Source organism: Chaetura pelagica, unplaced genomic scaffold (assembly GCF_000747805.2).
Source record: "Chaetura pelagica isolate M959 unplaced genomic scaffold, ChaPel_1.0 scaffold76, whole genome shotgun sequence".
Lineage (NCBI taxonomy): Eukaryota > Metazoa > Chordata > Aves > Apodiformes > Apodidae > Chaetura > Chaetura pelagica.
Window position 1 is genome coordinate 7,493,999 of NW_009970723.1, and position 16,716 is coordinate 7,510,714.

Below are 16,716 nucleotides of genomic sequence, written 5' to 3' on the forward strand. Positions count from 1 at the left end.
ACGGCTGCAGGCAGGCACCGACTGCGTTATAGCCTGTGCATACCGGGATTTCAACAACATCCACCAGGAAACAACCTACTTATCATAGTACTTCCAGGCTTTCTTTCGGCACAGAAATCTGATTTCATTAACGAGATGTGTGTGTGTGTTTCTGCTTGCTCGAAAACGTGTATCACCTTAAACAGAGTCTTCACATAAAAATGTCCGCAGGGCTCTAAATTTCTGTGGTCTAAACTAAATCAACAAATCAGAAAGAGAAAAACCTGCGGACGTAAGGAAAGGTGCTTGCAAAATACAAGAAGCAAAGACTTAAGTTTAAAAAATGACGTACACGACTGAAAAGAGTCCAGAGGGTGGAAACAAGCACCATTTGAGATAGTGGCAACTGCCTCTCAAGCTTAACATGTTCAGCCTTGAAAACAAGGGAGCCTTGAAAGGGGGGTGAAGAGAAGTCTAATTATAGTTTGAAATATCCTAAGGCTATAAAGATCTAGGTATAAACTTGTTTGCTCCAAGGGAATAAAAAAACAAAACAAAACACAAATCAGACATAAGCCGCATTCAAAACAAGAATTTCAAACTAAACAAAGGGAGACTTTTAACTGCTAAAAATGAATTAGCATTTAGAATAATGAACATGTTCAGAACCATTTCTGAGACTCGGCTTGTCCCTACCACCGAGCAAGATTGCAACCAGTCCACTTCGCTGGAATTGCTTTCAGACCAAGATTAAGTAAAGCATTTCACAGTCTGAAGCTCATTACACTAAAATTTGAGAAACAAAATACTCAGAAGCACAGTATGAAAACCAATCACTTTTAAACACCTAGTCCTTCCCTATTTCCCCACACTTTGCTCTTTACTAACATTCAGACTAGAAAACTGGTGGTCATTTTGGTTTTTTAAATTGATGCACTTGATTACTCTTCATTCTGTCAAAACAAACAAACAAACAAAAACCACCAAATACGCCTCAGATAGCTTAGGCTGCCAGCAGTATCAGCACTGAGTTACAGATGAGCCTACATTTTACCCTCTGATGTTAAAGCAGTTGTGCAGTGCCCAGTCTCTTGACTTTTCACTGACAAAAAGAAAGAAGTCACTGTTAGGTTGTGTGACTGAAGGCTCCTCCCCACAGACACAAAGAAGCACCGATTAACAGTGTCAGACAGAGGAACTCCAATACCCCGAATGAAAGAAACTGAGCCCTGGGTCCGGCTGCTCCAAGGGTTGTCAGAAACACGAGCAGCCCAGTGGGCTGGGGGTAAGACCCAAGCAGACAAGTCCACAGGAGAGGCTCTCTCTAGACCACCCTGCAGACTGAAGGAGGGGGTTATTGCCCACTGGGTATGGGACTCACAAGATGCCAGGAACAGTACTTTGGGATTGTAGAAGGCATGGTACAGGATATTTAGAGGAAGAATCAAAGGCAAGAAAGAGATGAAAGTCGCTTGGGACAGAACAAGCATAGGAAAATACAGAGGAAAAAAAAGGGATAAAAGGGGCCAGATGCATGTAAACAGGTGGCTGCTCAGTACAGTTGTCCAGCCACGCCCCATGCTTGATCACTGCCGTTTCTCCTAGCTTCTTGTTAAACTACACTTGTAACTATTTTCCTGGGTGAGGGGAATCTCTCCTCTGTGTGCATAACTGTGCATGAAAGCATACATGCCAGCAGCTGGAGTTGTGCCACAGGTCACAGGGACCCAGGCACTTGGGGTGTCAGCAAGCAGAGAGGCCAGAGCCTGTACTTATGCTGCTTGGGTACACGTCAGCGTGTGATCGCTGGGAAACACCAAGCCAGACTAGCCAGAGTCTGGGTCAGATACTGGAAAGACCAGCAGGTCTGAGATTTGGCTACTGGAGGGATCAGGACACCTAGGGACTTGCCACTGGTAAGGTCATAAATCTGGACCAGCTGCCAGAGAAGCTCAGTGCAGGTTTGTGAGGCAACTGAGAGACTAGAGGATCCAGGAACCAGGCTACTGAGCAGAGTAAAAGTGTAAGGCCACTTGACAGAGGGATCCATATTGTCTATGTATGCATTTTCCACAAACAGGCTTTCATCCCAGTTAGCCAGTGAAGGGAAAGGATGAGGCCATTGACACTGCTGGTGTTTGCATGAGTGCTGTGTTTTTTGTATGGCTGGCTGTATATGTACATATACTGTGTACATGTGCCTCTTGGGAATACATCCTAAGCCTCACTGTGCGTTGGATTTGGCCACAAGGAGCTACAGCAGTCTCCTCTATACTGGGCCAGCAGATGCAGCAACTGCTAATGTAGATGTATTTAAACTTATATTATTACTTTACCATCTCACTGCTTACTGTTGCTAGAGAGACCAAGTTTCCACACTAATGCAATTATACCAAAATACTGCTACAAAGATCTCTTTTGAGCAAGTGCCTGAAGGAACCAGTCTGAATTACATATTGTTCTGCAGGAGTGTAAAATAACCCTTGTAAAAAAAAGCTGGCTGCCAACCAAGATTTTTTTCCTTCCTTTTTTCCCCTTTTTTAAAATAGCTCTGCTCATCAGCTTAAGGTCATATCAGCACTTGGATGAGAAATCACAGAAGGTAAGATGCCTGGAAACTAATGTTATGTATAGACTTCTTTAAGATAAAACAATAGGTATAGTTCCAAGACAATTACAAAAAAAGAAATGCAGGCCACCCTTCATCCTACAGCCTCCTCCAACACTATCACTTATGCAACACAGTGCACAGCCAGTTCAGGGAGATGATACAGACTAACCAATTTTTTTTATTATTATTTTTTTTTTTTTGGCAAGCAGAGTTTAATAATTGGTTTAAATCAACATAAATGTGGGATATTGCCAAACCAGAAACTTCTGCCTGCCCTCAACCATGTCATGTTCCTACCCTTTCACTGCACTGATATGAACACTCACAAATCTTCTGAGCAAGTCAGATCAGGGAACTGATTTGTCTGCAAATTAATCTTTTCTGAGTTGGGTTAACCACCAGCAGTTCCCCGATCCAGCATGCCATGGGACAAGTAACTTGCACAAAATGCATTGAAAAAGCTTCTTCAGATGCTATCTGGATTATTTTAGGAAAGTGGTTTGCAATGCACCCTACAAAAAATTGTGTTTGCGTAACTGAGGGGTCAGCAAACCACAGGTGGCGGAGAGGAAATTCTGGTGACTGCTGAAGAAAATAGCCACATATATGCACCCATCACATCACTGCCTTTTATACCTCCTGTTTTAATCCTATGTGCAAAGTATAGCTTGTTTTTCCTTCATATTTTCAATGTGGAATCCACTAATCTACTCAGAAGTCTGAAAAAAAAAAAAGTCTTGGATTCAGCATTTTTTAAATTTGATTCTTCCCTTTAAAGAAAACCCAGATGCTTCCCAATTTAAATTTTCAAATGGATCAAATCTTCATATTTGGAAGTGCATGAAAATGGATGCTGAGAGAGCTGATCAGAGTGTTTTTCCAGGGAAACCAAAATTAGCATTATTATTCAAAAACCAAGCAACAGCTTCTTGCTAAGGTTGGAGAACTTCAACAGTTGGGAAATAAGACTCAAAACTATGGGTAACAGGTTCAGGTTTTTGCTGTGGAAAAATCTAGAATTAATGAAAAAAAATATACAAATAGCACATCCTAGAGAGCTACTGAGATGAATGCATCACAGCTACCATACGGTCAGGGATTAAAGTAACCAAATGATGGAATTACTGAAAAAGCTCAAGGGGTGCAAATTTTACAAGTGACAGATTTGTGTCATGGTCATTAACTACATCAAGTGGCACATATAAATTTAGGTACATTATGAGACAGAACACGCTGTAAAGGAGAATGTCTTAAATCAAGGAAGCACCTTGAATGGAGGGAGAAGGATTCTTTGTCACACAGAACTGAGGAAGAATCTCTCCATAACAGACTTCAAAAAGAAGGAAAAATAAAATCACTATAAGGTATGTGATTCAAAGACTAAACACGTCTGAGAGAATTACAGATGCCATAAGAACAAGCCTTGAAAGACATAATTTGGTTCAGACAGCATACTTGAATTTTTAAAGGAACTACACCAACTTAAGTGATTCCGGCTGGAAACTTCCAGTGCAAAAAAGTATAAAATCAACAGATAAAATATTGCTAAACTCTCTGAAGGTGCTCTGCCCACAAAGCAGTAGCCCCAGAGTAAGTCTGAAGGACATCAGTTCTTATTAAATAATGTGCAAGCAAACTAGCTCTGCAGAAACCTGCATTTAGCATTTACAATCACCTAGGAGCTTGAAAATCCTAAGAACAAGAGAATGATTGCAAGATTTGAATTGAAGCTGAAGTGAAACCCTGATAGCCCTGTGCTTACGAGAAACTGTAAGAAGATTCAGCAGCCAGGATGGGCAATGTTACACATCAGTGAATATACCGGGGTATACTGGCAGCAGAAACATTTGGCAAGTATTGAGACAGTTGCTCACTCTTGCAAATGAATTTGGCAACTGCACAAGATGACTTGAGAGTGTCTATCAGTAGTAGTAAGGGTTGCAAAAGTTCCATTAGGTCATCATATAGTCCTCTTGACAGCAAGACAGTGCCAAGTCATTTGATCTGCCTGTCTTAAGAGTCTCCTGCAGCACAGGGTGGGTGAGAAAGTTTTCAACTCCAAAGGTCTCTCTCTCATAGGGACAGTCTCTTGGGTAATCTCCAAAATTAAGGGTTGCAGGCATTAATTATGGAGGGGGTTGAGGATGACAAAGCTTTGTGAGCCAAAAGTTGCAAGACAACTTCACCTGGAAGTTACAGTTCTAAAATACATTCTCTCCAGACTTTTAAAAATACTTTTAGATCATTAGTGTTCCTTGATCTTTTTTCTTGTCTTCATGAACACTTTAACCATCAATATTGCACCTTCTTGTTCTTACCCTTGCTGTACCCTGAATCTCTCAGACCACCCCTTTCCTTTCTACTGCACAGTTAGTTCTAAACATTCCTAAATTTCTGTCCTGCTCTGGGGGCAGGGAGGATAAGAGGAAGCTTTACCTCTTATTTTCTGCATCTGTTTCTGCTATCACCTTCTAGCACATATTAACTTACAACATTTAACAGTTCTTGCAACTGCTGCAAGAACAAGGCTGCATGTATCTCAGGACAAGCACAGAAAACACATAAATTAAGGATGTAATTATTACCTTTCAACCACTCATTGAAGCTACCCTGAATTACACATGGCCTATTGCAGAGCTCCTATCAGCTCCTAAAATTCCAAGCATAAAAGCTTGGAAGTACACTTCTGTCCCCGTTGCTAATGTAAGGCATTCTCTCAACATTTACCCACTGACAAGAGAAATACTCAAATCAGACAATTAAAATCCACCTAATGCCATATTTTAAAGAAATTAGCTTCATCTCAGTCTGACATTCCAGGGCCCACACATTCAAATCTATCTGTAACCATCCTTCAGACTAAGTTTTGTTTGCAGGTACAGGACTCTAAATGATAATACTAAGTGACTACACAGCAGCATGAGTTAGCTGTTTGTATTAGAAGTCATATACTTAAAAAAAACCCCTAAAAGCACCATTATTCTTTGCAAGTTCAGAAGTGTGTCCAGTTCTTAATACGTGCTTGTATATCTTTTCATCCAAAAAGCTTGTTAAAGACTGATCAGAAGAAGCTAAGAAATACAGAAAGATCTGAAAGTATAACTTTCTCAGGATCTTTTTCTTCAATTGTTAAACATCCATTAGCAAGATAGCCTCTAGAAAATGAAACAGTGTAAGAAAGACAGTTTCTGCAATTCTCCCATCTTTTCATAGAGAGATGAAAATTTTTGAGATTATGCTTTTAAATACTAAGCTCAAAATAATTCCCCAGGCACTATTCCCTGCATTTGATATAGGAACAGCTTTCTCCATTCTTCTCATTTTGCTCAGTCAATACTTTGAGCTAGTGAGATAATCTTATCTTATCACTATCTTGTTGATTTTTGGAAAGTCGTATTTTGACAAAGCTTCTGTTTCAGAGAAAAACTTAAGGCCCAAAGCCAAAAGCTGGGACTGAATTCTAGTTATGCTGGCATGGCAATAAAGGGGATCCAAATAGTGAGCATTGCCACAGAAAGATTTGGCAACTATCTTTGAAGGGACCCAGGCCAAGTCTATAATAATATTCATGACAGCTCAGAAAACCCTGATAGCTACATTCTCCCCCTCTTCCTTTAATTGCACTTTCACATCTATTTGAGACAGGAGAGCTGGGGGAGAAAAAAAAAACCCCACAACCAATCCCCACACCCCAAACTAGGACTAGGGTGGGAGAGCAGAAAAACATGAGAAATTTAGTACACCCATGTATTTATCTTTTTTCCATCTTCACTCCTTACACACACAGAGTCTGATAATAAATTTTGACAGTCAAAAATAAGAAACAATGTGTACAAATTCCCTCAGAACTAATGAGGAATCTGAAAGAATTATTACTGCTAAACCTGAATCTTTGAAAATAATCTCTATACAGAGTAATTCCTATGTTCCTCATTTTTAAAGTTATGGCATTAGCTAATTTCATTTTCTGTATATTAGAGACAATATGCCATGTGTTTGCATGCAACTCCCACAAGCTAAATTATAACTATATTGGGATAGTAAGTTCATTTCCCAGTACATCCCTTGCTGCCTCTTGAAAATGGGAGTTTGCTTCATACCTGCAGTTTTAAAATTAGGTCTCTGTCTCTGAGACAGAGACTCTATTTAAATCTTTTTCTCCTTGTTTGCAAATTTTAATTTTCAGTAACTTAGCAAGTTACAGAAAAAAAACATAAAATACGATCTTTACATGCAGCACAGCTCTCTTCAATAGTGGATATATCACTACTCAAAAATAAAGACCATAACAATTTGTATTTGTTCATTGTAAAGAAAAAAATGACAGTTCTATTCAATGGGTAAATCACTACTGCAAAACTTTCTCTTTAATCCCTCCAACTTTTTGGAAAATGTTTAATACCTAACATCTGTTTTTCTTAATTTTCTGACCATGTAATACCCTTCTGATTTCTGGTTTCCTTCCCTTGTCTTTCATTGTCTCTATTAGTTCAAATACACTTATCAGAGCACACTTAAGTATAGCAAATGAAAAGTATATTTCACTGTCAATTCACTGCTCTTTTCTCAAATGTGTGAATATCCTGGTTATATCATCTGTCATTACATAAGGCCTAGTTATTCACATGACAGCAAGATATGATCACATCAAATTATAAATTATGCGGTACTAACTGGGGAAATATCACACTAGAATTACACAAGTCTGGATTTGTTTTACAGGAGCCTACTATACTGCATTGCAGATGGCTGCCTTGTCCAGGAAAGCAGCTTTGCAGTCTCTGAATATTATACAATACGTTGCCTTCGGTGGTACAACTGGTCTAAGTTCCTTCTTCCCATCTTGCTCTTAGTTGATGATTCTACTACCACAGCATATTTTACCACTGAGCTGGTGGGCAGCTCAAATTCAAGATGAGTAACACTGGTCAGGAATGTGAACTTCTTCAGCAGGCTACTGTATTACCTGAGCACACTATATTCTTTTGCTTGCTTTCAGTCTATAGCGACTGACTGCACGTTATCTATTGCCACAATGCAATAATGGTTTCTCCACTGATAGACATTAAAGTAGTAGGGAATTCATGGCTGCTGCATTTTGGTGCTTCTGTGCAAAGAAACTGATGCCCCTGAGGACAGCGTACTGCTCAATATGTAGTTCTGGTCACTATGACACAGAAGGGGATGAATCTATAGGAAGAAGGCAAAAAAACCCAAACAAACCCCAAAAAATACTGAAGAGTCATGAGAACAAGCAATGTCAGACTATAGAACCTCTCAGCTTTTCTTTTTTTTTTCCTTTAAGTCCTGAGAGCTTTGAACACTTTAAGATTACAGTAGTAAAGTTACTTTGCTAAAATGCTGTTCCCTGCTTTGCTATCATACTATCTCCATGCATAACTGTAAACAAGGAATGACCACAGCCAAGGGGAAAACTGAGTGTTCATAATCAGCTGGGGAAACACTAGGGAAGGTCTTATGCCAGCAGCAGAGTAGAGTATCTCACATCCCAAGGAACAGCACCAAGCAAATGGTGTGGTCCTCAGGAGATGCCAGAGTGCCAAAGCTGCAGACCAGAAAAACACAAGCCATCTAAGACTAAATAATCACATAAATCTCAGTGAGAAGTCTACCTGCAACCTATCAACTGCTGTACAGTGGGATACTGGGCCAATAGGTGACAATCTGCATTTATGCAACCTTGGTTGTTTTGTAAAGGTACAACTCGGGAACCAGTGTCAGATGAGAGTTACAGACAATTTCTCTTCTGATACGTTTACATTAATCTGTTTTTCTTAACCCATCCCAACTCTTGAGATTAGCTGATCAAACAGGTATGGATGACACCTAAGCAGTAAAGAAACTATCCTGAATTTAGAAACAGCTCCTCTATTCATATGTCTATTAGTGATTATAGACTGCTCTGTCTATAGCACTGCAGGGAGACAGGTCAGTTTAAATCACAAAGAGCTAGCAAAGTAATTTGATACTATTTTGAATAAGAAATTACAACAAAATTTACAAACTTGTAAAATCTATCTAGCAAACAATGCACTAATAAATTATTTGCACTCAGGCTTCCAGTAAGGTGTACTTGGTAATTATTAAGAGCTGCAGATGTTTATTCAGTATCTTTTTACCCAAAGACTTAACTGCTTTACCAGCTGTTCAGAAAAACATTTGAGGGGCCCACTGAAGTGCAGCTATACATGCAGCTCCACCACTAAAATAGACAGACGGTAAAAATACTCCCGACTGGAATATCTTTTCCGATTCAATCTGTGAAGTGCAGTAATAGAAATGAATGCAATAATAAATTTCATTTATGAAAAGCCTGAATGTTTTCAGTTGTGTTATACAGAAACCAAAAATAGGCAGTCAGACTGAAATTGGACAACATGACAAATCCTGAAAATAACATTTTTTAATCCTCTGATTAAAAGTGATAGGCCATTGATTGGTACTGTCGTAACTAAATGAAAAGTGGATTTTCTCTTGTAATATACAAATTAACTGGTTAAGAGAGTTTTTACTAGTATCAAGTGGCAGAAGATATCTGGACTAACTTGTGACAATGTTCTAAAAAGCTGAAGGAGCCAAAAAACATCCCTATTATGAAAACAAAACTGACTTAAATGAGCAGAGTCTAAACCTTATAGACCAATGTACAGAGTAAGCATTAACATTCCAAATAAAAGAAAATGCATTCAAAACTATATGCAAATAATACAGTTAATATCATAGACATGAAAAACATTAAAAACTAACACATGAACTCTGTTATGAAATACAGTTACAATCTGTCTTCATTGTTAGCTCAAAGATAGTATTTGAGTTCTGACAAAGTTCCTCTTGGAGGATGCATTAACAGATGTTAGTGATGGATGAAAGACAAAGTACTCCTGAACCAAAAACACAGAAGATGAACTGTATCAAAATAAAACTATATCCAGCTTTTCTGTTCACCTACATCAGGTACAAACAATGAAATGTTGAGTCTAAGTATGCAGGTGGAAGAGCTATTAATTTCCACTCATGATCTAGTAAGCCCAAAGGAAAAACACTCTCCTATATTACAATACATCAGCAAGCTGTAAACTCATATAACAAGCATTAATTACATTTGTTATGTACATTTTATATAAATAAAATTATAAATATTAAAAATGTTAAGTTGAAGAAGGCAATGCAGGCAAAAAACCTCAGCTCTGCCAAGCCTGCTTACACTAGCAACACTAAGGAAATACTAAATAGAGTTCAGAGATCTGCCTTCCCATGGTTTCTTCAAATTAAAATTACTTGTATTTTTTGTTATTGTTTGTAGGTCCTCAGAACGTAATGGGAACAAGTAGAAACCAGACACTTTTAAGAGCTGCAATAAAATCCTTCCAAACACATTTATGATTTTGTTTTCAATTACTGTTAAATAGTTTAGGAATGTTGAAGTAACTCAGTTTTAAAGAGCATATAGACTTATCTGATAAAATTCTCTGGAGGCATGTGAGAAAAATTATTTGAATTGTCATTAGTGTTTTACCTCCCTTCCACATATCCGTTGCCAGTGTCAACAAGTACTGTATTCTAAATACAAAACCAAGGTACCAAAGAGACTGCCATGCTTTTGCCTCCTAAAAACAGGCAAACACTGACTCATAAAGCAGTAGTAAAGCTGATTTTCCTACAAATATGTACTTATGGAAATACATCTCTTTCCAGTATTCACAACTCATAATCACTATTATTAAACTGCTTGTTGAACAGCATGCTCAATATCTGACAGTTCAAAGTCTCTTAAAATTACAACACAAAGGTTGGTTTCACTCAACAACAGTTGATACAATCTCACTGAAACATCTTTAGAAATATCTCATCTTACAGAATTTCAGAGTCCCTTACACTTTACTTTTATTAGTGAAATTTTAGGAAAATGTTTCTTTTGAAAAGAAGCCTAGAAAAACAAGTATTAAGCCAAATATACTTTTTTTTTTTTTAGATTGATGCTATCTAATCAAATCCTTACTTGTCTGCTCCAGGAAATGAACACCATGTGTCAGATAAGTTCTTTTGAAAGAATGCACAGCATTTTCAGGGCTGGGTTTCAGAAAGATTAGCTCTATGAACAGCACAGTTGTCCAGTGGTCCACAGGTGTTTCCAGAGAATTTGAATGGAAACTAAGGTATTTATTTATACATTCTACTGCTGCACTGGAAACCCAAACACAGCAGCTTTGAGCATGATACAAAGCTAACACCATTTATCATCTGCATTAAATAACATGGACACAATAAACCAAAATAATGCATACACACAGACTTTTTCAATATTGAAGTTATTATAATGCCCCTTTAACAGAGAAGCCTTCTTTGGCTGCAGAGACTGGCAGTCAGATATAATTCCATTACAATATTAATAGTATAAATAATAATGAAAAGCCAAAACTTACTCTGGCTTTCACAACTGGTTTCCATTACTTCTGAGTTTCGTATCAAAACCAGCTCTGACCAAACAATTTCATTTCACACTACAAAGTAAGATATGGTTTACACAATCTACCTAATTGCTACACTAGCTGTAACAAATAGCAGACAAAAATTACATAAAGGGCAGAAGCTGTGTTGGAAAATCTATTACATAAGATTTAACAGAGCCTCAATGCACGATTGTTTTCATAGCACAGTGCTTGCACCACTAGTGAACCTGATGTCTACAACTAATATTAAAAATAGATATCCTTATTTTAATTTCAGCTTTACAAAGACTTGTAGGGTTAGCCCCATTCTACAGGCATAGAAAGGCTTTGGCACCAAAAAGCTTGTTTAGAGGCTCAAAAAGGTAGAGGCACAACATGAAAAGAAACAACTCACTCAGCATCACACCACAACTTTTTGGTTATTTTACTAGTCATCACAGAGAAAAGGTGCAGCCAGAATTTATTATATGGAAAAAGCTTTTTGTATCTTTTCCACTTCGCAACATTTTTGGGGGGAAAGACTGCTGATATCCCAAATTATTTTGGAAGTAAATCCACTAGTTACCTTTCAAGTGCACTGCTTGTGAGGGACCAGCCCTCCGGACCTACTTCGGGAAATGGTATCGAAACCAGTTGTAGCCTCTGTTCATATGCATCCCAAAAGGCCTGCCTGGAAGGATGGAGACTGCAGTAATGGCCTGCATAGGCCTTGTGCCTGCATAGATGAGGTAATGACAACGATTGAGATAAGACAGTGATCAGAGGGGCGAAGGGGGCAGGTCCACCCCAGCTGCTCACACATGTATGGCTCAATCACACGTACTCATGAAAATCTAGTTTCCAGGCCTATAAAATAGGGGGCTGCAATGGTGGGCTTTTGGGAGTTCCATCAACACTGACCACTGACACCGACCCTCCCCCATTGGTTGGATCAACGACACCGGATCCAGGACTGGTGATTTTCCTGTCCTCGTCATCTCTCTTTATTTCTCTCTTCCCCCCCCCCACCTTTTTCTTCTCATCCCCTTTTCCTTACTTAATATATATATACAGGTGGTTTTGTTTAAGTTGTTCAGTATTATACTACTAGTGTAATAAATGTGTTATTTGTTATAAGCAGACCTTGTGTGTAACTGCACCTTAAGCTGATTGAGGGGTATTGGACAGTCGAGCTGTTACTCAGATCATCATACATTAACTCTCTCTGGGAAAAGACCAAGTCTGAGAGAAGGATTTTGAGCCCAGTGGCACCTCGGCTCCTCTCTGAAGGAAGCTTAGAAAGCAAGGGGATTCAGTCCTCATCTCCCTGGGCTGTTGTGACACGTGCAGGACTGCATCCAGCGGCACCCAGGCTACTCTATTGCAGCAGGAGCTTAGAAAGCAAGGGGCTCCAGTTCTAACCTTCCTGGGTTATTAAATGCAGACCGCGTCGCTGCTACACAGAACCAGCAGACAAATTTGTGCAGATGTACCTGTAGGGAAGCAGGACCACTGAAACAACTTGTCCCCTGCACAATGAAAATTTTCTGCAAGTATGAGCTTCATCAGAAGAGCTGAAAGTTACAGCATGCAGCAGATAAACACAAAAGACCAGAAGGCTTTAAGACATACAAGGAGGCTAATTTTTCCCACATTAGCTCTGTCAAACAGAGTGCATATACTCGGGGTCACAAAACATAGTGGCAGCATCCTCTCAGGGCTATCACAGAAACCAGTCAACCACCATTTTCTGGGAGTGAAATCCAGCAACTCTCTCTCTCCTTCCCAAAAACATTAAGTAACGCAAGGCCTACCATGATCTTTTTCTCAGGTTGTGCAGCTTAAATATATGTGTATTGTACTCTTGTGATCTAAACACCAGCCTTTATGATCATGCAGCCTAAGACAATAATTGAAGTATAATTTTAATTGAACTTAACTCAAATACAGACCTTGAGTGTCGTTTCACCTTAATCTGATCAAGGGGTATCGGACAGTTGAGCATTTCCTCGAACAGTGACATTTTAAACACTCTCCCTGGAAGGGCTAGGTCTGAGATAAAGGTTGGATTGAGCTACATCTGAGCTCCTCTCTGAGAAGTGGAGTTTAGAAAGCAAGAGGGTCCAATCTGAATCTCCCTGGGTTGCACTACCTAGGTCGTGACATTTACTACATAGCTTTTCAGAGTAATATTCTTGACCAGGGTAACAAATGCACAAGTGCACACACATGCTGCTACATTAGAGTTAGAATCCCATGCTTAAACCTTGACTGCCCACTGGAGAAACTGAAGAAAACAGCTCAGATCTTGCACAGAAGAAACCCTCATGAATTCTGAAAAACAGAAATCCACTCAGAACAGTTAGCTTTCTCTGCATGAGACCAACAATGTCTCCAAATTACACCACTTTTCCACTATTCAGGGTATTCTGACTTTCATCTTTAGATTCAAGTGAGTTGACTGTAATAGAAGACACACACTAGAAGAGCAGCACTACCAACTGGCTTCTAAAACATCAACTTTTTCATTTTCTATTTAAAAAAACCCAAACACTTAGTGTTTGCTTCTCTCACTCTCTACCCAGTAGAACACCAATTAATGCCACCACAGCATGACTCTTACATTATTATTTCATAAAAGTTTAATAAGTAGTCTATCATTCAGAACCTTTAACATTCTCTCATGATACACAGCAGTAAATAAGAAAGAACATCTTACCAGCTTTGGGTGTACTGAATGTTTTCATTTCCACCTTGCTACACTTATTTATGCTGAAGCATGGTTTTGTAGTCTTTACTTTTCCAGTTGACTCCACAGAGTGTGTGAAATTTGCGTTTTGATTCTGCACATAGATTTTAGAAAGCAATAAAGCACCTCCCTCTTTCTCATCTATCTGCAAAAGACAAACAAGTTCACAGTAGTATTTCCTTTGTGCAGTTGAAGAGAAATGGAGAGAAGAGAAACAAGAAGGGAACTCAAAGAGATTATAATCCTTATTATTAAATTATCCACATAAATATATACATCCATACACAAATATATTTAGGCTCAATAATGATTACTTTTATTTATTTGAAAAACACTTTTCTGCATCCACTTGACAGTGTGGAAGAAATCCACTTGAGAAGCAAGATCAAATTCAGTAAGAGCAAAGGTATCAACATCTATTCTGAACAGACTGATTATTCAAGCAGAGATTGTGGGAAGCTCAGATGGTATGTTTTAGTAACAATACTGTACAAACAAATATACTTTTTATTGCACTATTCAGTTTACCTCCTTTAATTTCTTTTCTTGGTCCATCTCTTTAGTTTCATTCTTGAGACTTTTTCCTGGTGGTATAAACCTTGACTTTTTGGCTACATTTCCTAACACTTGACTTGGAGCTGCTGATCGCCTCATATTTAGTTGTACCGCTCTGGAAAGTGAAGATGAAGGAAAGATGCAGATAAAAACAACTGTAATTAGAATAGGCTTTACATAGAAAAATATAACCATAGATAACAAGAGAAACAGCATTAAAAAAAAGATTGAAAAACTATAAACCATTTCAAATAACAATCTTAATTCACAAGAATAATACATAATACAACTTAAGAAAAAGTATTGTTGCAACGCATTGTCTAAGTACTCAGACTAGAGCAAATTCTGCAGTTCAATGTTTTCTTTTTCATTTGAAAAGCCAATAACAGTTCTCGATAGCAAGAAGTGCTCTGGAGATGTACAATTTGGGGCTGCTTAACAAAGCTACACCAGTTTATAAAAAGAAAGACAATTTGAAACAGAACTGACTATTCTAAAAACACATCCCTTTCAAAAACATTATTAGTGCATAATGAACAATGAAGGCTGAAGGTATATTGGTATTTTGCATTAAATAGTCAATTATATATATATTTAATAGTCAATAATTTTGGTCATTCCGTTTATAATAAGGTTAGAAGTCAACAGAATATTATCAATAAATTACAGTAGAGATTATCACTCCACGTTATGTCTACTTCAACAGTAGAAGGAATGTATTACAGATTTTCCCTCAAAATATAAGACCATTATTCCTCTAAACAACCTCAGGACAAAACCAAACCTACCCCAATGTTAATATGACAAGGCATAGCTATAACAGCTACAATAACAAGTTATTATCTTGATACTTCACAGTAGTTGAAAATTCCAGTAGAATAACCCAGCAACTGGAACAATGAAGACAAGCAGGTGCAGCAATTTATGGAACGTAATTTGGTTTCATTCTCCATTAATACATGGGCAGTTTATTTTAATTTGTCACCTCCATTAAGTAAAAGTAAACCATAGTATGGATTACACACTCAAACCTCTCTACCATCTTGAAAGCATGTTTGCATCCTGTTGGAACAGGCAGTGTATGTCTGCACTTTTTTTGACGCTACTCTGCACTCCAGTGGCTTACTATGGCACGACAATCTTTCTATGCAAGGTTTGCACAGTAATAAGAGAGCACCGTCAAAACATGTTGCAAACATGCAGATGCTAACATGAGTAGTGCCACCTCCTTCGTATCAGGAAAATTAGCATATATATGATGCTGTTACTAAGCAGAAACCTTAGTGGCAAAATGGCCTGAACTGTTGTCACTTCCATTGCAGCTGTTACTAAAAATACAAGGAAAGAGGTCTCTGGCTGTGTCAACAGCAGTTCACGTAGGTTAGGCCTACTTGACAACAGCATTAGCATATGAACTTCAGTTAACCTATGCAACAAGGGAGTAGTTTGGAGTACCTCTAGTGTAAACTACTGATAAACACACAGTGAAGGCTGCTAAGGTGTCAAGAACCTTCCAGAGGAGCAGACTGAGAGTGCCAGCACTGACCACAGCCAGCTTCAGGTGCAACGCAAATCTGAACAAGTTGTCTATCAAGTCCTAGAATGCGTGGTCACACTTGGGAAGGTAACCCAGGACACCTCACGACTCATACATGAGGACTATGCATAGCATGGCTGAACAGCTACACAAACCTTCCCACTTCACTTCTGGAGCTTGTCCCATTTCCTGTGGAACAAGCGAGTTGTGCACTGCATAAATTGCATGTACCTGTGATTAAAATGTTTTGGTTTCCAAATTCATTTGGACTTTGCACTGTCATTTGGCCTTAATCCACAAAACACAGACTCGTTAGGAGATTTGCAAATGAGTAAGAAATTTCACAGATTCATAAAATGGTAGAAACTAGAAGGGACCTCTGGAGATTTTATAGAGTCCAACTCCCCCTCCAGAGCAGGATCACATAGGGCAAGTCACACAGAAACACGTCCAGACAGATCTTGAAAGTCTCCACAGAAGAAGACTCCACAACCTCTCTGCACAATGCTCCATAACCCTTACAGTAAAGCAGCTTTTCCTCGTGTTTAGATGGAACTGCCTGTGTTCCAGTTTTTGTCTGATGCCCCTCATCCTATCACAGGGCACCACTGAAAAGAGACTAGCCCACTCTTCTTGACACACCCTCTTCAGATATTTGTAAACATTAGCCCCTCAGGCCGCACCTCCGGCCCTCAGACCCCACCTCAGCCACTCAAGCCGCACCCCAGCCCAACTCTCCAGTCTATCTAAGTCTCTCTGAATGGCAGCACAGCTTCTGGTGTGTCAGCCACTCCTCCCAGCTTAGTGTCATCAGCAAACTTGCTGAGGGGACATT

At 38.9% G+C, this 16,716-nt stretch overlaps 1 protein-coding gene across 1 annotated transcript in view; it reads right to left on the reverse strand.

The window, feature by feature from the left end:
- Positions 1-14,443, reverse strand: part of RAD54B (RAD54 homolog B (S. cerevisiae)) — a 58,540-nt gene extending 44,097 nt beyond the window's left edge. The window contains exons 1-2 of the mRNA XM_010006433.1: positions 14,318-14,443; positions 13,760-13,934 (exon numbers count right to left, since the gene is read on the reverse strand). Of these exons, the coding sequence (XP_010004735.1) occupies positions 13,760-13,934; positions 14,318-14,443 (301 nt within the window). The remainder of the gene's footprint in view (positions 1-13,759; positions 13,935-14,317) is intronic.
- Positions 14,444-16,716: the final 2,273 nt, after the last annotated feature.